At 42.4% G+C, this 27,076-nt stretch overlaps 1 protein-coding gene across 2 annotated transcripts in view; it reads right to left on the reverse strand.

The window, feature by feature from the left end:
• The window catches only part of LOC121574117 (Krueppel-like factor 8), a 93,403-nt gene extending 83,472 nt beyond the window's left edge, over positions 1 to 9,931 (reverse strand). Inside the window, exon 1 of one of the 2 annotated variants that reach the window (XM_041886723.2) lies at positions 9,644 to 9,931. In XM_041886723.2, coding sequence (XP_041742657.1) covers positions 9,644 to 9,670 — 27 coding nt within the window. In that variant the 5' untranslated portion in view covers positions 9,671 to 9,931. The remainder of the gene's footprint in view (positions 1 to 9,643) is intronic. The other variant, XM_041886722.2, reaches the window with a different exon arrangement.
• Between the last annotated feature and the right edge of the window lie 17,145 nt (positions 9,932 to 27,076).

Here is a 27,076-nt window from a genome sequence, read left to right on the forward strand (position 1 = left end):
AAACATTTCCTAATCTTGATCATTTTCTTTGAACATTCACTTATAAACATGACCTGTGGAATGCACATGGAATTTTGACTTGGAAGCACTAGTGCCAGTCAGATAATACATTAAATGGCACATGGTTACATCTGTATCATTGTTTCAAGTCCAGTGCGCTCAGGCTGTTGTTACATTTGTATCATTTGAGGGGCGCGCATCACGAGCAAAATCATTTGTGTAATTTTACTTTGTCTGTGAAAACCAGTAGCACAGACAAGTCTGGTTAGGCTTAGTCAGAGTCACTTATTTCTTAATATATGGCTCTGATCTTAGCTATACATTTACATTTCAGTCATTTAGCAGACGCTCTTATCCAGAGCGACTTAGTTAGTGAGTGCATACATTTTTCATACTATATACCACAGCCTCTGCAATATAATCAAATGGAGCATGGCTTTGTGTCTGTGGTTGCACCTTCACAATGCAGAAAACTGCTAGTCTGTAGCCCAAACAGTTAAAAAGTTAAGACCTATTTTACTGGAGCTACTTTTTTTTATGCCACAGATTCGCTTGACGCTCTTAAAAGGTAATACACACAAATTAACCATGAGTTAGGAACTATGAAAATATTTCAAAGAAACCATTTCATCCTCAAATCAAATTGTATTTGTCACGTGCGGAAAACAACAGGCATAGACTACCGTGAAATGCTTACTTACAAGCCCTTACCCAACAATGCAGAGTTAAAAAGTATGAAGATTTACTAAAAATAGTTAATTGTAACAATAAAATAACAAGAACGATGCTATATACAAGGAGTACCGGTACTGAGTCAATGTGCTGGATGTACGAGGTAGTTGAGGTGATTGAGGAAATATGTACATGTAGGTAGAAAGTGACTAGGCAAATCAGGATATCCTGTATAATAAAACAGAGTAGCAGCAGCATGTGTGACATAGTGAAAGTGTCTGTGTGTGTGTGTGTGTGTGTGTGTGTGTGGGTGGGGGATATGTAGTATGTAGTGTGTGTGTGTATGTACAGTGGGGAGAACAAGTATTTGATACACTGGTGATTTTGCAGGTTTTCCTACTTATAAAGCATGTAGAGGTCTGTAATTTTTTTATCATAGGTACACTTAAACTGTGAGAGACGGAATCTAAAACAAAAATCCAGAAAATAACATTGTATGATTTTTAAGTAATTCATTTGCATTTTATTGCATGACATAAGTATTTGATACATCAGAAAAGCAGAACTTAATATTTGGTACAGAAACCTTTGTTTGCAATTACAGAGATCATACGTTTCCTGTAGGTCTTGACCAGGTTTGCACACACTGCAGCAGGGATTTTGGCCCACTCCTCCATACAGACCTTCTCCAGATCCTTCAGCTTTCGGGGCTGTCGCTGGGCAATACGGACTTTCAGCTCCCTCCAAAGATTTTCTATTGGGTTCAGGTCTGGAGACTTGCTAGGCCACTCCAGGACCTTGAGATGCTTCTTACGGAACCACTCCTTAGTTGCCCTGGCTGTGTGTTTCGGGTCGTTGCCATGCTGGAAGACCCAGCCACGACCCATCTTCAATGCTCTTACTGAGGGAAGGAGGTTGTTGGCCAAGATCTCGTGATACATGGCCCCATCCATCCTCCCCTTAATACGGTGCAGACGTCCTGTCCCCTTTGCAGAAAAGCATCCCCAAATAATGATGTTTCCACCTCCATGCTTCACTGTTGGGATGGTGTTCTTGGGGTTGTACTCATCCTTCTTCTTCCTCCAAACACGGCGAGTGGAGTTTAGACCAAAAAGCTCAATTTTTGTCTCATCAGACCACATGACCTTCTCCCATTCCTCGTCTGGATCATCCAGATGGTCATTGGCAAACTTCAGACGGGCCTGGACATGCGCTGGCTTGAGCAGGGGGACCTTGCGTGCGATGCAGGATTTTAATCCATGACAGCGTAGTGTGTTACTAATGGTTTTCTTTGAGACTGTGGTCCCAGCTCTCTTCAGGTCATTGACCAGGTCCTGCAGTGTAGTTCTGGGCTGATCCCTTACCTTCCTCATGATCATTGATGCCCCACGAGGTGAGATCTTGCATGGAGCCCCAGACCGAGGGTGATTGACCGTCATCTTGAACTTCTTCCATTTTCTAATAATTGCACCAACAGCTGTTGCCTTCTCACCAAGCTGCTTGCCTATTGTCATGTAGCCCATCCCAGCCTTGTGCTGGTCTACAATTTTATCCCTGATGTCCTTACACAGCTCTCTGGTCTTGGCCATTGTGGAGAGGTTGGAGTCTGTTTGATTGAGTGTGTGGACAGGTGTCTTTTATACAGGTAACGAGTTCAAACAGGTGCAGTTAATACAGGTAATGAGTGGAGAACAGGAGGGCTTCTTAAAGAAAAACTAACAGGTCTGTGAGAGCCGGAATTCTTACTGGTTGGTAGGTGATCAAATACTTATGTCATGCAATAACATGCAAATTAATTACATAAAAATCATACAATGTGAATTTCTGGATTTTTGTTTTAGATTCCGTCTCTCACAGTTGAAGTGTACCTCTGATAAAAATGACAGACCTCTACATGCTTTGTAAGTAGGAAAACCTGCAAAATCGGCAGTGTATCAAATACTTGTTCTCCCCACTGTATGTGTGTTGGAATGTCAGTGTAGTATGTGGGAGTGTGTGGGTAGTCCAAAGAGTGTGCATAGAGCCAGTGTAAGAGAAACAATTATAAAAGGGGGTCATTGCAAATAGACCGCTGGCTAATGCATCTCAATACTCCACACTTTTTCCTGAAGTGTGCACTTGTCCACTACCCACACGGTGGTCCTCTGTAGGTCAGTTGGAGATCGGCGCAATGGAGCTGCCCGTGCTGACACTCTATATATACAGTGGGGAAAAAAGTATTTAGTCAGCCACCAATTGTGCAAGTTCTCCCACTTAAAAAGATGAGAGAGGCCTGTAATCATAGGTACACGTCAACTATGACAGACAAATTGAGAATTTTTTTTCCAGAAAATCACATTGTAGGATTTTTAATGAATTTATTTGCAAATTATGGTGGAAAATAAGTATTTGGTCACTTACAAACAAGCAAGATTTATGGCTCTCACAGACCTGTAACTTCTTCTTTAAGAGGCTCCTCTGTCCTCCACTCGTTACCTGTATTAATGGCACCTGTTTGAACTTGTTATCAGTATAAAAGACACCTGTCCACAACCTCAAACAGTCACACTCCAAACTCCACTATGGCCAAGACCAAAGAGCTGTCAAAGGACACCAGAAACAAAATTGTAGACCTGCACCAGGCTGGGAAGACTGAATCTGCAATAGGTAAGCAGCTTGGTTTGAAGAAATCAACTGTGGGAGCAATTATTAGGAAATGGAAGACATACAAGACCACTGATAATCTCCCTCGATCTGGGGCTCCACGCAAGATCTCACCCCGTGGGGTCAAAATGATCACAAGAACGGTGAGCAAAAATCCCAGAACCACACGGGGGGACCTAGTGAATGACCTGCAGAGAGCTGGGACCAAAGTAACAAAGCCTACCATCAGTAACACACTACGCCGCCAGGGACTCAAATCCTGCAGTGCAGACGTGTCCCCCTGCTTAAGCCAGTACATGTCCGAAGTTTGCTAGAGTGCATTTGGATGATCCAGAAGAGGATTGGGAGAATGTCATATGGTCAGATGAAACCAAAATATAACTTTTTGGTAAAAACTCAACTCGTTGTGTTTGGAGGACAAAGAATGCTGAGTTGCATCCAAAGAACACCATACCTACTGTGAAGCATGGGGGTGGAAACATCATGCTTTGGGGCTTTTTTCCTGCAAAGGGACCAGGACGACTGATCCGTGTAAAGGAAAGAATGAATGGGGCCATGTATCGTGAGATTTTGAGTGAAAACCTCCTTCCATCAGCAAGGGCATTGAAGATGAAACGTGGCTGGGTCTTTCAGCATGACAATGATCCCAAACACACCGCCCGGGCAACGAAGGAGTGGCTTCGTAGAAGCATTTCAAGGTCCTGGAGTGGCCTAGCCAGTCTCCAGATCTCAACCCCATAGAAAATCTTTGGAGGGAGTTGAAAGTCTGTGTTGCCCAGCGACAGCCCCAAAACATCACTGCTCTAGAGGAGATCTGCATGGAGGAATGGGCCAAAATACCAGCAACAGTGTGTGAAAACCTTGGGAAGACTTACAGAAAACGTTTGACCTGTGTCATTGCCAACAAAGGGTATATAACAAAGTATTGAGAAACTTTTGTTATTGACCAAATACTTATTTTCCACCATAATTTGCAAATAAATTCTTTAAAAATCCTACAATGTGATTTTCTGGATTTTTCTTCTTCTCATTTTGTCTGTTATAGTTGTCGTGTACCTATGATGAAAATTACAGGCCTCTCTCATCTTTTTAAGTGGGAGAACTTGCACAATTGGTGGCTGACTAAATACATTTTTCCCCACTGTATATATATATATATCTTTATGGTGTCAATTGTTTCCGTTGGGACCATTTTGACTTACACGACATGACCAAAAGTATGTGTACACCTGCTCGGCGTTCCAATTCATCCCAAAGATGTTCGATGGGGTTGAGGTCAGGGCTCTGTGCAGGCCAGTCAAGTTCTTCTACACCGATATCGACAAATCATTTCTGTATGGACCTTGCTTTGTGCATGGGGGCATTGTCATGGGAAGGGCCTTCCCCAAACTGTTGCCACGAAGTTGGAAGTACAGAATCGTCTAGAATGTCATTGTACTGTACGCTGTAGCATTAAGATTTCCCTTCACTGGAACTAAGGGGCCTAGGCCGAACCATGAAAAACAGCCCAAGACCATTATTCCTCCTCCACCAAACTTTACAGTTGGCACTATGCATTGGGGCAGGTAGCGTTCGCCTGGCATCCGCCAAACCTAGATTTGTCTGTCGGACTGCCAGATGGTGAAGCGTGATTCATCACTCCAGAGAACGTGTTTCCACTGCTCCAGAGTCCAATGGTGGCGAGCTTTACACCACTCCAGATGACTCTTGGCATTGCACATTTCATGAAGCTCCCGACGAACAGTTATTTTGCTAACATTGCTTGCAGAGGCAGTTTGGAACTCGGTAGTGAGTTTTGCAACCGAGAACAGGTGATTTTTACACGCTACGCGCTTCAGCACTCGGCAGTCCCGTTCTGTGAGCTTGTGTGGCCTACCACTTTGCGGCTGAGCTGTTGTTGCTCCTAGACATTTCCACGTCACAATAACAGCACTTACAGTTGACAGGGGCAGCTCTAGCAGGGCAGAAATGTGATTAACTGACTTGTTGGAAAGGTGGCATCCTATGACGGTGCCACGTTGAAAGTCACTGAGCTCTTCAGTAAGGACATTCTGTCAATGTTTGTCTATGGTGATTGCATGGCTGATTGCTCGATTTTATACACCTGTCAGCAACGGGTGTGGTTGAAATATCTAATTTGAAGGGGTGTCCACATACTTTTGTATATATAGTGTATTTTGGACTTTAAAGAATCCCCATAGCTAACATATGGCTGGATATCTTTCATTTGGACAGATGTCCATCCCAGCAAACATATATTTTTGTCCCAAAATCATATTTTCCATATTTATTGATATAAACTCAGCAAAAAAAGAAATATCCCTTTTTCAGAACCCTGTCTTTCAAAGATAATTTATAAAAATCCAAATAACTTCACAGATCTTCATTGTAAAGGGTTTAAACACTGTTTCCCATGCTTGTTCAATGAACCATAAACAATTAATGAACATGCACCTGTGGAACGGTCGTTAAGACACTAACAGCTTACAGACAGTAGGTAATTAAGGTCACAGTTATGAAAACTTAGGACACTAAAGAGGCCTTTATACTGACTCTGAAAAACACCAAAAGAAAGATGCCCAGGGTCCCTGCTCATCTGCATGAACGTGCCTTAGGCATGCTGCAAGGAGGCATGAGGACCGCAGATAATAATATAATAATAATATGCCATTTAGCAGACGCTTTTATCCAAAGTGACTTACAGTCATGCGTGCATACATTTTTTTTTTGTGTATGGGTGGTCCCGGGGATCGAACCCACTACCTTGGCGTTACAAGCGCCGTGCTCTACCAGCTGAGCTACAGAGGACCACGATGGACCCAGATGTGGCCAGGGCAATAAATTGCAATGTGCGTACTGTGAGACGCCTAAGACAGCGCTACAGGGAGACAGGATGGACAGCTGATCATCCTCGCAGTGGCAGACCACGTGTAACAACACAGGATCGGTACATCCGAACATCACACCACAAGACAGGTACAGGATGACAACAACAACTGCCGGAGTTACACCAGGAACGCACAATCCCTCCATCAGTGCTCAGACTGTCCACAATTTATTTTATTTATTTATTTAACCAGGTAAGCCAGTTGAGAACAAGTTCTCATTTACAACTGCGACCTGGCCAAGGTAAAGCAAAGCAGTGCGGTAAAAACAACAACAACACAGAGTTACTCATGGTATAACATAAGGTGTATACACTAGTGTAACACTGGCGTTACAGTCGAAAAGCACCAATCAGAGAGTACTGGACTATGCATTCCCAGATGGTTGCGGGTTAGGATAGGAGCTAGCTGATCCTTGTTAGCGCAGACGAGTGTGTTGGGGAGTTAAATTCCAGGCAGAGCTCTCTCTATGTTTTCACTCCTACACCTCTTTCCATGCTGGGCAGGGGGGGGCTAGTTTAGGGAGGGGAAGAAATAAGAGGGAGAAAGATGGAGAGAGAGAGGAGATAGATTCTAGGTGTGCCTGTGGTCTCTGACAGCCCCTCTGCCTGCCTGCTTCTACCCACAGCCAGCCCCGGTCCTATAATGTAGCCCAAGCCCTATCCTCCTGTCCCAACCCTGGCCCTATCCCTCAGACCTATAACCCAACCCTATCTCCTAGCCCCAGACCTAAACCCTATCCCCAAACTCTATCCACCAGCCTCACCCCTAGCCCTATCCCTCAGCTGCAGCCCTAACCCCAGCCAAACTCCAGCCTCAGCCTTACTCCTCCAGGTCCCAAACCTAGCCCTAAACCCACCCATACCCTCAGCCCCACCCCTCTAGCCCATCCCTAGACTAACTTCACATTATAAATAAAAATAGTCTCTGAGGCAGGACAGGACCCATGCACCGACCGTCTCACTCACTGGAAAAATACGTGGTGACACCCCCCCATCCTGTACTCCAAAACTAATACCCCTGTGACATCATCCACCCCGACCCGACCCGACCCTCCCCACCCCTCCTCCTGTCCTTCTAAACTATCTTATACCCCTGTTAAACTATCCATCCCAACCCCAACCTCCTGTCCTGCCCTTCCTTCTAAACTAATACCCTTGTTGCTTTGACACCATCCACCCCGTTTTCCGACACAGCTCATACCCCCATGACTGGCTGCCCCACAGTCAGCCAATGCCCCCTGTCCCCCAAGTCAGGGTCACCTCACCTCTCTTTACCCCATTGTGACACCCTCACCAATGAATCCCCTCTCCCTCCTATATCATGTTCCATGTGACACTACAACCCCATTATAGCACAGGGCCACTCCTGTCTAGTGCTCCAAACAAGCAAAATCTCAGAATGAGAATGGGGCCACCACTTCTAACCTGGGTGCCTGTCTGTTTCTGCCTTAATTAACTTGTCATTGTTTTATTTGGTAAAGTGACAATTTGGCATGGTTGAATGCAGGCCTAGGTTACCTAGAAGTCAGTACCGTGGCACCACCAGTCACTGTCTGTCCCTTATGTCACTCTGACAGACACCTCCCTAGGGTGGGTTACTATGTGGCCAGACACACAAATACACACACACACACGCAGGAGATGGCTGCCTTCACCTCCCATCCCGCATTTAACCAGTTTGAGCAAAGTTTGTCCTCCACTGTTAATCATTGCCTACCGTCTGGCACACCCTGGGTTGATCCACACACACACACACGCACGCATGGACACACACTCACACAGAAACAAACACGTGCAAAACACACACACACAGAGACACGGCTGGCCTCTAAATAACAGGGCCTCTCCCTCAACAGTGCTCACCACCATTAGGCCTGCTGAGGCTGCTGCTACCCTGCACATGAATGTGTTATAGGCCCTGTTTATAGATTACACCTTCAGAGCTGGCCTAATCCATGCCATGTCATGCCATGCACACACACACACACACAAACAGAGACACATACCCGCAGGCGCACACACACACAGGAAAGGGAGTGTGCTCTGTATCTCTTGTGTAGCACTGATGAGTGACGACCTCCGATTCATGTTTCATTACAGCATGACTGTCAATCAACATAATGAGGCAACTACACTGACTACAGAAATTGATTTATGTCATACTCATAGAAAAACAATAACTGAGACCAAAAGTAATGTGGAGGTATCTCAGAGATAATGTATCATTTTTGCCGGCATGATGATAGATCAGTAAGCAATCTATTCAATTAATCCTTATTGATATTGCTGTTAGAGGATAATGATCTTGTGAATGATGAAAAGTCTTGACACCTCAGACAAGCTTGAAGGATGGGTTTCCTTTCCGGTCCCTGGTTGAGCCTGAATTCTTGTCTTGCCCTCTGACCCTTTGCTACTGTACCAAAACATTTATGGCAGGCTTCCAAATTATGCAAAGTTCTGGCACAAGATGCAGCATGCTGGGTGCATGTGCAGTGTAGCTCTAGGTAGTACACCTGGCTCGTTCCCAGGGTTGGGATATGAGCGAGCGCTACTGTCCCTTTAAGGAACTAAGATGGTGTCCTACAAGCTGCAGTTTCTGCATTTCCTTCCTGCCTAGCTCACACAGTGCACTTAAAAAAACCTGTACCCCAAAGTTAGCACAGAGAGAGAGGATGAGAGCGAGCTGTGTCACTCAAGAAGCAATACATAGCTAACCCCTTCCAGTGTCTGCCATCTGCATGCGCGTTAATTGTCAACGTTTACAGAGGAGAGTACAGTTATTTGGAGAGAGAGAGAGAGAGAGAGAGAGGCAACAGCACAGTCTGCTGTCGATTGTCGGAGCTATCGAACCAATCAAGCTCTCAGTAGCCTGCGACAGTCACCTATCTAGCTGGAGAGCTAACTAATATGCTAGCTATTATTATCAGTACCGTTGCCTAACGTTAGTTTGCCAGCCAGCTAGCTAACTGAATGTAATGCTGCGTTCATAACCAAGTGGGAAGGTGGTAATTACCAGTTGGAAAGTCGTCAAACCAGTTGAATGCATTCACGTGCTTTGAAGTCCTTGAGAAACGCCGATTGGCCAATGGCCAAGAGCTGCGTCAACCTTAAACTAAAAGTACAGCTATCATGCGTGTAAACAAAAATGTAATTTCCTTAGTGGTGACATCAGAGGTCAGTATGTGGGAGAACTCGGAGTTAAGGGATGATAAATGAGTTCCCACTAGTAATTTTCCCAGTTGTATGTGGTAAATACCACCTTCCCACTTGGTTATGAACGCAGCATAACAGTCAGGCTTCCTACAGCTGCTGTCCCCCTTGTCAGACACTCTTCAAATTTGTTTCAATTGGCACATGTTGAACTGACAATGTCAACTCATTTCAATATAGGCCGATCTCAGTTTGCTGGACAGGGCAAAGTCAATAATGATCAAGACTTACTTTCTTGCTTCGAGTCTCGGTGTGCATCTCGGTAGCTAGGGTGGAGTAGGGGGAGGGGGGGGGGTCGCTCGGGTAGGGTGAATTTGAATAATAGTAATCTTGTTGGCAGTTTTCCACCTTTCGAATCAATGTGCTATTTGGGAGAAAGGTGTATTGTTTGCCTCTTCGGATATTATTTTAGATCATATCCACGGCGTCGACTGATCCTCTTTCCTTCTCCAGTAGCGTCTCGGTGTGTTGTTGCCGCGTACAGTATGAAGGGTGATCGATGCCACTGAGAAGGAGGAGCTAGCTATGAGGGGTGATCGATGCCACTGAGAAGGAGGAGCTAGCGATGGTTGTGGACAACTGCTTTGCTGTTGACTCTTTGTCGGAGTGTGTCAAAACACGTCTGCATTTTAAATCAATTTAATATGGATTTTCAGATGGTGGCGCTGGCGGCGTTACTTTGGAAGACTTTCCTCAGTACCGTGGAAGGTTACTATAATTGATAATTTCCTAATGTCTGTACTTTGCATGTGGATAAGCTTGTGTACTTTGCCTGATAAAGAACATCTGACGAATGTCTTCATCCCCAATAGTCTGTCTGATTGGGAGCTCCAGTCAAAGCTAACAAGTTAACTAGCAAGCTGCCTGAAAGTAGCTGGTCCTGATTTGCTTATTATCTCTTCAACTGTTGGTGACACTTATAAATAATGGACATTTTATCCAGCTAGCTAGTTTACATGATTGTGCATAATAATAGTGAACGGTACAACTAAAGTAGCTATAGTTAGTTACTAGTAAGCTAACTCTATATCTCAGTTAGCTATCTAATTGTGTGCTGCCTTGAATTATACAATGAAATGTTTGAATTTGCTATGTTAGTTTGTAATGTAAAGTCTTTGCTGTGGATTGCAGTGATTAGAAGCAACAAAACATTTGCCTGACCATCCATTAGTGCTTTTTGAGGTCAGTTAGGTTTGATTATTTAAAAAAGTAAGCACGGTTTTCAATTTTGGTTATGATAATTTGTTTTACAATGACTGTAAGGCATTTTAATAAAAAATCCCAAAGCCCAAACTATTGAACATTCAATTGCCAAAACATTGAAAACCCATTGTCTCTTTCAGGTCCACATTGGGTAGAAAGCAATAGAAAAATAGGAAATGACTATGAAATAATAAAATATTTCAGTTTTATATACAGGGAGCTTCAAAGGTATTGGGACAGTGACAATTTTGTTGTTGTTTTGGCTCTGTACCCCACCACTTTGGATTTGAAATGATACAATTACTGAGGTTAAAGTGCAGACTGTCAGCTTTCATTTTAAGGTGTTTTCATCTATATCGGGTGAACTGTTTAGAAATTACAGCACTTTTTGTACATTGTCCCCCCATCTCAAGACTCGTCTGAAGGTCCCTCGGTGCCAGTTGAAAAAATGAATGGATGTACAGTATATACAGTATGGAGACTGTTTAGTGCCAAAAATAAGGGGATATATAGGACTCTCAGATATAGGACAGACACTTCAGAACATACTTCCTTTAGATTTTTGTGGGGGACTATCAGTTGTTCCATGTAGTGAATTTGTTATTCAATGCGTTTGTATGGGCTAATAGCAGTAAGGCCAAAAATAATATTTCATCAAATAATTTTTTACATATATTTATTTGATACTTCAAGGGGTCATAAAATTCAAAATCATTTTCTGTTTGTTTTGGTTGTGTTTCAGATTATTTTGTGCCCAATATAAATCAATGGTAAATAATGTATTGTGTCATTTTGGAGTCACTTTTATTTGTAAATAAGAATAGAATATGTTTCTAAACACTTCTACATTAGTAGATAAGGCATACTTTCGCGAATTGTCTCTGTCCCTCTCGTCATTGTGTTGTGTACATTCCTCTCTCATGCGGTCTATGCGGTCTGTGTGTATCTAACCTAACGTAGCAGGCGTAAAAGTGTATCGATCCAGAGATCTGTATATAATGACAAGATGCTCATTTACATATTACATTTTAGTCATTTAGCAGACGCTCTTATCCAGAGCGACTTATAGTTAGTGAGTGCATACATTTTCACACTCGCCACCCTCATGTCTCCGCCCCCTAACAATGGGAGTCGTTGTCCCAATGGTGGGAAGGCAGGCGACAAACTTAAGTAAAAAATAAACCCATAGAAACATATTGTGCTTATTTTGGACAGATTTTGGCGAGAGTGAAACCTCTCGCTTCGCCTGTTCCTCTCTGATCCATCACGGTCCGAGCCTGGAAAAACAGGCGCAATGGATTATGGTCATTGTAGTTAATTACCACGTTTCTGAGCTGAACTAGCTTGAATATTTGCTTAATGAAAACTACAACTCCCTTCAGCCCAGCGTCCCACATACATTGCATTCGCAAAGTATTCAGACCCCTTCACTTTTCCACATTTTGTTACATTACAGCCTTATTCTAAAATTGATTCAATTCATGTTTTTCCTCATCACAATACCCCATAATGACAAAATGAAAACATGCTTTTAGACATTTTAGCAAATGTATTAAAAATAAACAGATACCTTATAAGTATTCAGATTCAGATACGTTTGGAACTACCAAGACTCTTCCTAGAGCTGGCTGCCCGGCCAACCTGAGCAATCGGGAGAGAAGGGCCTTGGTCAGGGAGGTGACCAAAAACCTCATGATCACTCTGACAGAGCCCCAGAGGTCCTCTGTGGAGATGGGAATACCTTCCAGAAGGACAGCCATCTCTGTAGCACTCCACCAATCAGGCCTTTATGGTAGAGTGGCCAGGCGGAAGGCCACTCCTCAGGAAAAGGCACATGATTGCCCATTAGGAGTTTGCCGAAAGGCACCGAAAGGACTCTCAGACCATGAGAAACAAGATTCTCTGGTCTGATTAAACCAAGATTGAACTCTTTGGCCTGAATTCCAAGCGTCAAGTCTGGAGGAAACCAGGCACCGCTCATCACCTGGCCAATACCATCCCTACGGTGAAGCATGGTGGTGGCAGCAGCATGCTGTGGGAATGTTTTCCAGTGGCAAGGACTGGGAGACTAGTCAGGATCAAGGGAAAGATGAATGGAGCAAAGTACAGAAAGATCCTTGATGAAAACCTGCTCCAGAGCGCTCAGGATCTCAGACTGGGGCGAAGGTTCACCTTCCAACAGGACAACGACCCTAAGCACACAGCCAAGACAACGCAGGAGTGGCTTCGGGACAAGTCTCTGAATGTCCTTGAGTGGCCCAGCCAGAGCTCGGACTTGAACCCGATCTAACATCTCTGGTGAGACATGAAAATAGCTGTGCAGTGACGCTCCCCAACCAACCTGACAGAGCTTGACAGTATCTGCAGAGAAGAATGGGAGAAACTCCCCAAATACAGGTGTGCCAAGCTTGTAGCGTAGTACCCAAGAAGACTCAAGGCTGTAATCGCTGCCAAAGGTGCTTCAAAAAAGTACTGAGTAAAGGGTCTGAATACTTATGTAAATGTATATTTCAGTATATATGTTTTTTTATATATTTCTAAAAACCACTTTTTGTTCTGTCTTTATGGGGTATTGTGTGTAGATTGATTATTATTATTTTCTAATCCATTTTAAAAATAAGGCTGTAACATAACAAAATATGGAAAAGGTGAAGGGTTCTGAATAGTTTCCGAATGCACTGTACGTCTCAACTTGCTATCTCTCGTGAATTATTTGATTTCTCTGTAGAGAAAAGGCACGTTGGGCTCACAAAAAAACGTAACTAAATGGAATTCTTGTAATTGAACCGATGTCGCTCAATTAGTTGTTTAATAACTGAAAAAATATATATTGGTTAATCGCTCAGCACTACCATCCATGAATATGACAAGCCAGGGACCTTGTGCCTCGTTGAAAACAACTGGGAGCTCGTAAATCTCAGATTTTTTACTTCAGTGTGTTCAAGACAACTGGGAACTCGGGAAAAAAACGAGCTCCGACTGGGAAAAATATTTTTGAATGGTCATCCAACAGTTCCAGGTCGGGAACTCTGGCCCCTTTCTAGAGCTCCGACTTTCCAAACCTAAGATCACTGACGTCATGATTTGACCTCGTTTTTTCCCCAAGTTCCCAGTTCTCTTGAAAGCAACAAAGTATTTTTTAGGTGTTAAGCCTTTGTTAAAAGATGATTCAAGTGATTAAAAGACAGAACAATTCCATATAAACTATTCCTATGACTCATCTGTAGGGGAGAGGGGTAAGTAGCAGTGGCAGGTAGCCTAGCGGTTAAGAGTTTTGGGCCAGTAACCGAAAGGCTGCTGGTTCGAATCTCTGAGAATTTGGGGTTACGTGCCTTGCTCAAGGGCAGAACAGATTTTTCCGTTGAGAAATCTGTTCTACCCTTGAGCAAGGCACGTAACCCCAAATTCTCCTGTTTGTCGCTCTGGATAAGAGTCTCTGCTAAATGACTAGACTGTAATGTAAAATGTAAGTTGAGGCAAAAGGGTAAGTTGAGCCACCCATGTTTCTAGGAAACCATTCACAAATTAATAATTTGACCAAATACTTAGGAAGAGGCCATCATTTCATGTAAAGGAAGTAACCACGTGGAAAAAGTGGTAAGCAAGTTAGGTCCAAAAAACAGATTTTCACCAAGTCAAATGAATTTGTGTTAGAGGTTTCATGATGTTTGTATATAAACCAAAGTAGATCATTTAAAGATTGATCTATATATCAGTTGGCGTCTCTATAAGCGTTATTAAGAGGTCCTAAACCTAGAATGAAAGTGCATCCTTGTAGCTGTTTGGGCTAATATAGTCTAAATAAGGTAAATTGAGCTATTGGCCATGGGGTAAGTTGAGCCAATGGCAAGTTGACCAAATTGAAGTGGTTTCTTCCCAGGTGTAATAAAGGCATGTTAAGTGTTTAAAAAGTACAAAGTGTTTGTTAGGTTTTAAGCCATCTGTAGGGGAGAGGGGTTAGTAGCGGTGGCAGGTAGCCTAGTGGTTAAGAGTGTTGGGCCAGTAACCGAAAGGCTGCTGGTTCGACTCTCCGAGCCAGCTAGGTGAAAAATCTGTTCTGCCCTTGAGCAAGGCAAAAAAGCGATTGTGATTGTATTGAATTGTGTTTGGGAAATAAAGATAGACATAGTTGGTAGTGATATTTCATTAATTACAAAAATACCCGAGGGAAGTTGTGCCAAGAGACCACTTTTGGAAAAGCTATGTTTTCTAAACTGTAATGTTTACATAAATTCTGAAATATCTTTGTTAGAAAGAATACTATATTTCCCTTGACCGAGTGATGCTGGATGTAAAAAATGGCTCACCTTTATTTTAATTTTTTAATTTTTAATTTTAGGGGGTAGATCAGCTTAATATTGCAGATAGATTGTAACTTCCATCAATGTAATTGTCTGCATCAATTCCAATCCCCCATGTTATATATATATATATATATATATATATATAACACAGTGGGGAGAACAAGTATTTGATACACTGCCGATTTTGCAGGTTTTCCTACTTACAAAGCATGTAGAGGTCTGTAATTTTTATCATAGGTACACTTCAACTGTGAGAGACGGAATCTAAAACAAAAATCCAGAAAATCACATTGTATGATTTTTAAGTAATTCATTTGCATTTTATTGCATGACATAAGTATTTGATACATCAGAAAAGCATAACTTAATATTTGGTACAGAAACCTTTGTTTGCAATTACAGAGATCATACGTTTCCTGTAGGGCTTGACCAGGTTTGCACACACTGCAGCAGGGATTTTGGCCCACTCCTCCATACAGACCTTCTCCAGATCCTTCAGGTTTCGGGGCTGTCGCTGGGCAATACAGACTTTCAGCTCCCTCCAAAGATTTTCTATTGGTTTCAGGTCTGGAGACTGGCTAGGCCACTCCAGGACCTTGAGATGCTTCTTACAGAGCCACTCCTTAGTTGCCCTGGCTGTGTGTTTCGGGTCGTTGTCATGCTGGAAGACCCAGCCACGACCCATCTTCAATGCTCTTACTGAGGGAAGGAGGTTGTTGGCCAAGATCTCGCGATACATTGCCCCATCCATCCTCCCCTTAATACGGTGCAGTCGTCATGTCCCCTTTGCAGAAAAGCATCCCCAAAGAATGATGTTTCCACCTCCATGCTTCACAGTTGGGATGGTGTTCTTGGGGTTGTACTCATCCTTCTTCTTCCTCCAAACACGGCGAGTGGAGTTTAGACCAAAAAGCTCTATTTTTGTCTCATCAGACCACATGACCTTCTCCCATTCCTCCTCTGGATCGTCCAGATGGTCATTGGTAAACTGCAGACGGGCCTGGACATGCGCTGGCTTGAGCAGGGGGACCTTGCGTGCGCTGCAGGATTTTAATCCATGACGGCGTAGTGTGTTACTAATAGTTTTCTTTGAGACTGTGGTCCCAGCTCTCTTCAGGTCATTGACCAGGTCCTGCCGTGTAGTTCTGGGCTGATCCCTCACCTTCCTCATGATCATTGATGCCCCACGAGGTGAGATCTTGCATGGAGCCCCAGACCGAGGGTGATTGACCGTCATCTTGAACTTCTTCCATTTTCTAATAATTGCACCAACAGTTGTTGCCTTCTCACCAAGCTGCTTGCCTATTGTCCTGTAGCCCATCCCAGCCTTGTGCAGGTCTACAATTTTATCCCTGATGTCCTTACACAGCTCTCTGGTCTTAGCCATTGTGGAGAGGTTGGAGTCTGTTTGATTGAGTGTGTGGACAGGTGTCTTTTATACAGGTAACGAGTTCAAACAGGTGCAGTTAATACAGGTAATGAGTGGAGAACAGGAGGGCTTCTTAAAGAAAAACTAACAGGTCTGTGAGAGCCGGAATTCTTACTGGTTGGTAGGTGATCAAATACTTATGTCATGCAATAAAATGCAAATTAATTACTTAAAAATCATACAATGTGATTTTCTGGATTTTTGTTTTAGATTCCGTCTCTCACAGTTCAAGTGTACCTATGATAAAAACTACAGACCTCTACATGCTTTGTAAGTAGGAAAACCTGCAAAATCGGCAGTGTATCAAATACTTGTTCTCCCCACTGTATACAGTGGGGAAAAAAAGTATTTAGTCAGCCACCAATTGTGCAAGTTCTACCACTTAAAAAGATGAGAGAGGCCTGTAATTTTCATCATAGGTACACGTCAACTATGACAGACAAAATGAGAAAAGAAAATCCAGAAAATCACATTGTAGGATTTTTAATGAATTTATTTGCAAATTATGGTGGAAAATAAGTATTTGGTCAATAACAAAAGTTTCTTAATACTTTGTTATATACACCTTTGTTGGCAATGACACAGGTCAAACGTTTTCTGTAAGTCTTCACAAGGTTTTCACACACTGTTGCTGGTATTTTGGCCCATTCCTCCATGCAGACCTCCTCTAGAGCAGTGATGTTTTGGGGCTGTCGCTGGGCAACACAGACTTTCAACTCCCCTCCAAAGATTTTCTATGGGGTTGAGATCTGGAGACTGGCTAGGCCACTCCAGGACCTTGAAATGCTTCTTACGAAGCCACTCCTTCGTTGCCCGGGTGGTGTGTTTGGGATCGTTGTCATGCTGAAAGACCCAGCCACGTTTCATCTTCAATGCCCTTGCTGATGGAAGGAGGTTTTCGCTCAAAATCTCACGATACATGGCCCCATTCATTCTTTCCCTTTACACGGATCAGTCGTCCTGGTCCCTTTGCAGAAAAACAGCCCCAAAGCATGATGTTTCCACCCCCATGCTTCACAGTAGGTATGGTGTTCTTTGGATGCAACTCAGCATTCTTTGTCCTCCAAACACGACGAGTTGAGTTTTTACCAAAAAGTTATATTTTGGTTTCATATGACAATATGATATTCTCCCAATCCTCTTCTGGATCATCCAAATGCACTCTAGCAAACTTCAGACGGGTCTGGACATGTACTGGCTTAAGCAGGGGGACACGTCTGCACTGCAGGATTTGAGTCCCTGGCGGCGTAGTGTGTTACTGATGGTAGGCTTTGTTACTTTGGTCCCAGCTCTCTGCAGGTCATTGACTAGGTCCCCCCGTGTGGTTCTGGGATTTTTGCTCACCGTTCTTGTGATCATTTTGACCCCACGGGGTGAGATCTTGCGTGGAGCCCCAGACCGAGGGGAGATTATCAGTGGTCTTGTACGTCTTCCATTTCCTAATAATTGCTCCCACAGTTGATTTCTTCAAACCAAGCTGCTTACCTATTGCAGATTCAGTACCTTCCCAGCCTTGTGCAGGTCTACAATTTTATCCCTGATGTCCTTACACAGCTCTCTGGTCTTGGCCATTGTGGAGTTTGGAGTGTGACTGTTTGAGGTTGTGGACAGGTGTCTTTTATACTGATAACAAGTTCAAACAGGTGCCATTAATACAGGTAACGAGTGGAGGACAGAGGAGCCTCTTAAAGAAGAAGTTACAGGTCTGTGAGAGCCAGAAATCTTGCTTGTTTGTAGAGTGACCAAATACTTATTTTCCACCATAATTTGCAAATAAATTCATTAGAAAATCCTACAATGTGATTTTCTGGATTTTTTTTCCTCAGATTTCGTCTTTCATAGTTGACGTGTACCTATGATGAAAATGACAGACCTCTCTCATCTTTTTAAGTGGAGAACTTGCACAATTGGTGGCTGACCAAATACTTTTTTTCCCCACTGTATATATATACATACAGTGGGGAAAAAAAGTATTTAGTCAGCCACCAATTGTGCAAGTTCTCCCACTTAAAAAGATGAGAGAGGCCTGTAATTTTCATCATAGGCACACGTCAACTATGACAGACAAAATGAGAATGTTTTTTCCAAAAAATCACATTGTAGGATTTTTAATGAATTTATTTGCAAATTATGGTGGAAAATAAGTATTTGGTCAATAACAAAAGTTTCTCAATACTTTGTTATATACCCTTTGTTGGCAATGACACAGGTCAAACGTTTTCTGTAAGTCTTCACAAGGTTTTTACACACTGTTGCTGGTATTTTGGCCCATTCGTCCATGCAGATCTCCCCTAGAGCAGTGATGTTTTGGGGCTGTCGCTGGGCAACACGGACTCTCAACTCCCTCCAAAGATTTTCTATGGGGTTGAGATCTGGAGACTGGCTAGGCCACTCCAGGACCTTGAAATGCTTCTTACGAAGCCACTCCTTCGTTGCCCGGGCGGTGTGTTTGGGATCATTGTCATGCTGAAAGACCCAGCCACGTTTCATCTTCAATGCCCTTGCTGATTGAAGGAGGTTTTCACTCAAAATCTCACGATACATGGCCCCATTCATTCTTTCCTTTACACGGATCCGTCGTCCTGGTCCCTTTGCAGAAAAACAGCCCCAAAGCATGATGTTTCCACCCCCATGCTTCACAGTAGGTATGGTGTTCTTTGGATGCAACTCAGCATTCTTTGTCCTCCAAACACGACGAGTTGAGTTTTTACCAAAAAGTTCTATTTTGGTTTCATCTGACCATATGACATTCTCCCAATTCTCTTCTGGATCATCCAAATGCACTCTAGCAAACTTCAGACGGGCCTGGACATGTACTGGCTTAAGCAGGGGGACACGTCTTGCACTTCAGGATTTGAGTCCCTGGCGGCGTAGTGTGTTACTGATGGTAGGCTTTGTTACTTTGGTCCCAGCTCTCTGCAGGTCATTCACTAGGTCCCCCCGTGTGGTTCTGGGATTTTTGCTCACCGTTCTTGTGATCATTTTGACCCCACGGGGTGAGATCTTGCGTGGAGCCCCAGATCGAGGGAGATTATCAGTGGTCTTGTATGTCTTCCATTTCCTAATAATTGCTCCCACAGTTGATTTCTTCAAACCAAGCTGCTTACCTATTGCAGATTCAGTCTTCCCAGCCTGGTGCAGGTCTACAATTTTGTTTCTGGTGTCCTTTGACAGCTCTTTGGTGTTGGCCATAGTGGAGTTTGGAGTGTGACTGTTTGAGGTTGTGGACAGGTGTCTTTTATACTGATAACAAATTCAAACAGGTGCCATTAATACAGGTAACGAGTGGAGGACAGAGGAGCCTCTTAAAGAAGAAGTTACAGGTCTGTGAGAGCCAGAAATCTTGCTTGTTTGTAGGTGACCAAATACTTATTTTCCACCATAATTTGCAAATAAATTCATAAAAATCCTACAATGTGATTTTCTGGATATTCTTTTCTCAATTTGTCTGTCATAGTTGACGTGTACCTATGATGAAAATTACAGGCCTCTCTCATCTTTTTAAGTGGGAGAACTTGCACAATTATTATTATATTTGCCATATATTTTTCAACTGTACTGTGATGTTTTACAAAAGTTCTGAACCTTTCTATTCTCATTTTTTCTACAGATTGTAAATTGAAAATAAACATTTTTGCTAAAAGTATTATTATATTATTGATCGATTGACTATGACTTTTCAGATCACCCAGTAATGCTATCTGCAAGGTTAGCTCCAGTTAAATATTGCAATCCTTTAGCCATTCCTGGATCTGTGTCCAAAAACAATCTACAAATGGACAGTACCAAAACAAATGATCTAGTGATTCTGTCTCTTCGCAGCAAAATCTGCAGAGCTGGGAAGATTGTATCCCCCATATAAATAACATTCTATTGGTAGCAAGAATTTATATAATAATTTAAATTGAAAGATTTTAAGTTTTGAATCTGGTGTCATTTTGCGTATCAATTCATAAACACTATGCCATGGGATCGGTACATCAAAAATCTCTTCCCAACTATTTTGCAATCTATATGGGACGGCTGTCAATCCTTTGGTCCTTAAATGAAACTGGTATACATTTTTATTTATCACAGTTTCCTTTAACCAATTATGTTCTTTAATGCAAGGCCGACAGACAAGTTCCTTACTTTCTCCCCCTTCCATTTTCCTCTTCCATTTTTGCGGTAAGGCTGCAATTATTTGGTTGTAATTTTGGGTAGAGCAGACATTTCCATATGTTTTTGTTAGCTGCATGTGCGAAATAACTCCACCAGTCCTACCGATGATATCATTTACGAAGATTATACCTTTTTTAAACATTTTGTGAAAAAAAAAGTTTTTTTGTCAATTAGTATATTAGTATATAATTACAATAGTTTTTGCATTATTTGTTGTCGTTTCTGGAGGATTAAATTGAAATTGCAACCAACTTTCTATGGCTTGTTTTAGAAATAGTGATATTTGGGAGATGATTTCCTTTTCAAATAACTGAAAGTGAGAGGTTGTAATCTGAATAAAGGGAAAAGGGCCATTCTTGAACATTGGGTGAGACAATCTTACTAATTTGCTAGAGAACCAGTTCGGATTTAAGTATAACTTTTGTATGACTGAAGCTTTTAGTGATAGGTCTAATGCTTTAATATTTATTCATTTCTGTCCTCCGAATTCATATTCAGTATATAAATAGGTCCGTTTAATTTTGTCTGGCTTGCCATTCCAAATAAAATGGATTTTTTTTTATTTCACATAATTTAAAAAACTGTTCACTAGGCGTAGGCAAGACCATAAGCAAATAGGTAAACTGGGATAATACTAAAGAGTTAATCAGGGTGATTTTTCCACAAATTGACAGGTATTTACCTTTCCATGGTAGCAAGATCTTATCTATTTTTGCTAACTTTCTATTAAAATGTATTGGAGTGAGATCATTTATTTCCTTTGGGATATGTATTCCGAGTATATCCACATCACCATCAGACCATTTTATTAGTAAACTACATGGTAATGTAAAAATTGTATTTTTTAGTGATCCAATACGTAATACATTTGTCATAAATTGGTTGTAATCCAGAGGGGTTAGAAAATGTATCTAGATCCTTTATGAGGCTGTGGAGGGATTCTAGTTGTGGATTTAAAAGAAAACATGAATCATCAGCGTACAATGACACTTTTGTTTTTAAGCCCTGGATTTCTAATCCTCTGATATTATTATTGGATCTGATTTTAATAGCTAATATCTCGATGGCCACAATAAATAGATATGCCGATAGTGGACAACCTTGTTTCACTCCTCTTGACAGTTTAAAACTTTGAGAAATAGCCATTATTTACTATTTTACAACTAGGGTTACTATACATGATTTTGACCCATTTTATAACAATAATAATAATAATAATAATAATAATATGCCATTTAGCAGACGCTTTTATCCAAAGCGACTTACAGTCATGTGCGCATACATTTTTACGTATGGGTGGTCCCGGGGATCGAACCCACTACCCTGGCGTTACAAGTGCCATGCTCTACCAATTGATTCTCCAAAATTGAAATGCTCCAGGCATTTATATATAAACCCCAGTTGTACTTTATCAAATGCCTTTTCGAAGTCTGCTATGAATAGCAGGCCTGATTTCCAAGATTTTCCATAGTGTTCTATTGTTTCCAGTACTTGTCTTATACTATCTCCAATGTATCTTCCATGTAAAAAACCTGTCTGATTAGAATTAATAATGTCCGACAATACCTTTTTAATTCTATGCGCTATACATTTTGCTAGAATTTTTGCATCACAACACTGAAGTAAAAATGGCTCCCCTACTGCAAGGTAGCTAGTTAACTAAGTAAAGATTACTAAAACTTTCAGTATTGTTATGATATTGTAGCGAGGATCAGAGATGTTATCCTAACTAATGGTAGGTTGCTAGCTAGTTTGTACTGTCGCTGAGATCTGTGCTTCTGCATCTATTTAGCTGGCTAACTAAGATATGTTCAGTCATCACTATTCATTGTGAAGATCTAGCAGTTAGCCGTGATCTAGCAGTGGTTAGTTTTGGCTAGTTGGTTCTGTGTATAAGCATTTCCTAGTTTCTTGTTTGTCAGCAAGCGTATCTGGTTACCTGGAAGTTTTCTAGAATGCTTAAGAACAGACGCTGTTAAACAAAACAGCATGTGTTCTTGAGCATTCTAGAAAATGTTTAGCTATTTACTTAGGTAGCAGTAGTAAGCTAGCAAGCCTGATATACTTTTGTATATATAGTGTATGTTGACACCTCTTCAAATTAGTGGATTTCGGCTATTTCAGCCACACCCGTGGCTGACAGGTGTAGAAAATAAAGCACACAGCCATGCAATCTCCATAGACAAACATTGGCAGTAGAATGGCCTTACTGAAGAGCTCAGTGGCTTTCAACGTGGCACCGTCATAGGATGCCCCCTTTCCAACAAGTCAGTTCGTCAAATTTCTGCCTCGCTGGAGCTGCCCCGGTCAACTGTAAGTGCTGTTATTGTGAAGTGGAAATGTCTAGGAGCAACAACGGCTTAGCTGCGAAGTGGTAGGCCACACAAACTCACAGAACGGGACCGCCTAGTGCTGAAGCGTGTAGTGTGTAAAAATCAACGTCAGCACAAGAACTGTTCGTCGGGAGCTTCATGAAAAGATCACCATACGCAATGCCAAGCGTCGGCTGGAGTAGTGTAAACCTCGCTACCATTGGACTCTGGAGCACTGGAAACGCATTCTCTGGAGTGATGAATCACGCTTCACCATCTGGCAGTCCGACGGACTAATCTGGGTTTGGCGGATGCCAGGAGAACGCTACCTGTCCGAATGCATAGTGCCAACTGTAAAGTTTGGTGGAGGAGGAATAATGGTCTGGGGCTGTTTTGCATGGTCCTGGCTAGGCCCCTTAGTTCCAGTGAAGGGAAATCTTAACGCTACAGTTCCCAACCACAGGGGGGGCGCGTGATCTCATTTGCTTTGAGGTCAAACATGCATAAAATGTTCCACTATAATTTAATTGTAAAATTAATACATTTTAAAATGTTATTAAAATCATATGCTTGCAATGCCAAGGCCAATCTAAAAAAAAAAAAATTATGACAGAGAAACGTAAAAGCGGTAATTCCCCGGGAAAAGTGTGCACGTCAATGACCCGCGCTCAATCAGTTTCAGCTAGCAGCTCGTTTTTCCTGCAGTCAGAGCATCACTATTTTATGAATAAAACAACATGTCTAAGAAACGTAAAAGTGCTGATGACTCATCATCAAAAAAGAAAGTAAGGCTATATCTCGAGAGTTATCTTAACTTCGGTTTTATTGAAGGACAGGACAGGACTCGGCCAGAATGTGTTATTTGTGGCGAGAAGCTAGCCAATGACAGCATGAAGCCAAGCAAAATGCAATGACACCAGGAAGCAAAACACCAGGAGACTTTTGGTGAAGGTCAGGATTTTTTTGAGAGGAGGAAGCAGTTGGCACTATCAAAAAGATCCACAGACATCAGAAAAGCATTTGAAAGAGCAGGCAGTGATTTACACAGAGCCACGGAGACGTTATTTGAGTGTTCTCTATTAATTTCCAAGGCTAAAAAGCTACACAATATTGGAGAGCAGCTAATCAAACCCCTGCCAGAAAATTTGTAGAGAGGCTGTGTGGCCCACAGGTGGTGGATAAAGTGAGAACCGTCCCACTCTCTGACAACACTGTCAAATACAGAATTGATCAAATGGCTGGAGATTGTCAAAACCAGCTGCACGAGAAGCTTAGGAATGTTCCCTTTGCCATTCAGTTGGATAAAACAACAACAGTGTCAGACGAATCCGTGCTCTTCGTTTACGTGCAATATATTGACGGTGATAACTTGAAACAAGACATTCTAATGTCTACCAATCTAGCCACAACCACAGGCCAATATATTTTTATAGCTATCGACTCATCTCTCGTCCAACAATATGCCCTACAAGAATATTGTTGCATGCTGCACTGATGGGGCTGCAGCGTTGATGGGCAAAAACAAGGGATTTAACAGCCGATTGAAGGAAAAAGCCCCGGGGTGCGCAATTTTCCACTGCATGCTACATCGCCAAGCATTGGCCAGTAAAAAACTTTTGGAAGACCTTAGTAACACCCTAGCAACTGTTGTTAAAGTTATAAACTTCATGAAGGCTCGCCCTACTAACAAGAGACTGTTTGCCCAGCTGTGTGAGGATGAAGCGCATCAAACACTACTGTTAAATAAAGAGGTACGCCGGTTGTCACGTGGACAAGTGCTTGTGCGTTTTATGGAACTGCATGAAAATATAAAGGAATTCTTGCAAGATCACAATCGACCACTGTGTGAACAGCCGACTGATGCATTTTGGATCAAAACAGCATACCTAGCGGATACATTCACACTCTACAACAAGCGGATGCAGGGTCCTGAATCAAACGTCATGCAGTGCAAAGACGCTCTCAACGCTTTTGTGTAAAATGTCAAGAGGGGAGCTACAACAATTTCCACTGCTGATGAAACAGTCTGGTGGCACTGTGCCTGCGTCTTTACGCACTGAGTTTACCGGGCACATGAACATGCATCGGGAGGAAATTCAATCCAGTTTTGTCGATGTTGACGAATACTTATCAACGGAATCGTGGGTGATGGACCCTTACATTTGCAGTCTCGAGGACATGGAATACCTCAGCTGTGAAGATGAGCTTGCTGACCTTCAAGCCGATTCTGTGTCAAATAAATATTTTTACGAGAACGGATACACTGACCACTTTCAGGAGACTTGAAACCCTACCTCTTTAAGGAATACCTGGAATAGTATAAAGTAATCCTTCTACCCCCCCCCCCCCCACCTCCACCCCCCCATACATAAAAAAAAAAAAAAGTGGTTGTCCCACTGGCTATCATAAGTTGAATGCACCAATTCATAAGTCGCTCTGGATAAGAGCGTCTGCTAAATTATGTAAATGTAAATGCAAATGTAAAATGTTTTGGATTGTCAAAGGACACGCTGTTGCACCCAGACTGGCCAAACACGCAGCTACAAGGGTTATTCTACCATTCAGCAATACGTACCTGTCTGAGACGGCCTTCAGCGCGCTTGGAACAATAAAAACAAAAGGGGGGGGCTCCAAGGAAAAAAGGTTGGGAACCACTGTTCTAGACGATTCTGTGATACCAACTTTGTGGCAACAGTTTGGGGAAGGCCCTTACCTATTTCAGCATGACAATTCCCCCGTGCACAAAGCAAGGTCCATACAGAAATGGTTTGTCGAGATCGGTGTGGAAGAACTTGACTGGCCTGCACAGAGCCCTGACCTCAACCACGTCGAACACCTTTGGGATGATTTGGAACACCGACTGCGAGCCAGGCCTAATCGCCCAACATCAGTGCCCGACCGCACTAATGCTCTTGTGGCTGAATGGAAGCAAGTCCACGCAGCAATGTTCCAACATCTAGTGGAAAGCCTTCCCAGAAGAGTGGAGGCTGTTATAGCAACAAAGGGGGACCAACTTCATATTAATCCCCATGATTTTGGAATGAGATGTAGGACGAGCAGGTGTCCACATACTTTTGGTAATGTAGTTGTCATGACTCATATCAGCTTGGCAAATGGCCGACAACAACCAGACCATCTTACCCACAGGGGGGGCTGTGCCGGACTTGACACCTTAATACTGCCATAAATTAGAGATAGATTATCCTCTCTCTGGCCCTCTAGTATGGTGAAAGGAATGTCCTTTGTTTCAGAGATATTTGCCGCCCCAAAACTTCAACATCCAACAATGAACATTGGGACAATATATTTCAACATCCAAACGTTGGGAATGATGAGAAATGGAATATGGAAAATTAATGTATATTTTGTGATGTCATTAAAAATTGTATAAAGGCGTTATAATGAAAAATGTGTGACTTGAAGAGCTTTTACACTGTGTATATCAGGTTTACAGCCTTTACGTTGTGTAGAAAATATAAAGGAGGAAGACAACGTTTTTGTGAAGATAGGAAATTTGATTTTAGCTTTCTATCAAAATCATAGTGATAATAATACTTTTGCCTCGTAACTAGCCATGCCCGAGGGAGCTCAGAGAGCGTGTCTGTATGACGGAAATGCCCCTCTTTACCAGAGTGCATAAAAGACTGAGATAAGAATGATCAGATCAGACTAGACAGACCTCAAACTGCAGCTTTTGTCCATATTGGTCCCGACCTTGAAAATCAACACAAGGTGAAGACGACAAAGTTGTCTCCACTAACAATCAACGTTACGGCTGAGTAGCTGTTCTAAGTCTGTATTTAAGAAGGTGAATTTAAGTGTTACTCTCTTCAAACCATAGTCTATTACACTGCTCTCATCACCCCACAGGGGATCATCGACACGGCTGATTAGCTGTCCTCAGAAGACCACTTCCAGAATGAGTGAAAGGAAACAGACAACTAAGAAGAAGGACATTGTGACCTCTTGTTGACAATCTGAGCCTTACATCTAAAAGTCCATCTGAGAGAGAAGGCCCAATAGACCCCTTCCCACGAAGGCCTGGGTCCAACAGAGATACACCAGAAGACCTCTAACATGTAAATACATGCATTGCTTTTCTTCCTTAACGGGCGGCAGTTCTGGGCAAAGTATTAGGATTACTGTGAGTATAGGTCCATGTGTATCCAAGTGTTTTCTCTCGCTCTCTCTCTTTCATTGTATTACGTTTCTAATCCCTACCTATACCATGTACGTGTTTGTATCTTGTGTTATC

This window comes from Coregonus clupeaformis, chromosome 9 (genome assembly GCF_020615455.1).
Source record: "Coregonus clupeaformis isolate EN_2021a chromosome 9, ASM2061545v1, whole genome shotgun sequence".
Taxonomy (NCBI): domain Eukaryota; kingdom Metazoa; phylum Chordata; class Actinopteri; order Salmoniformes; family Salmonidae; genus Coregonus; species Coregonus clupeaformis.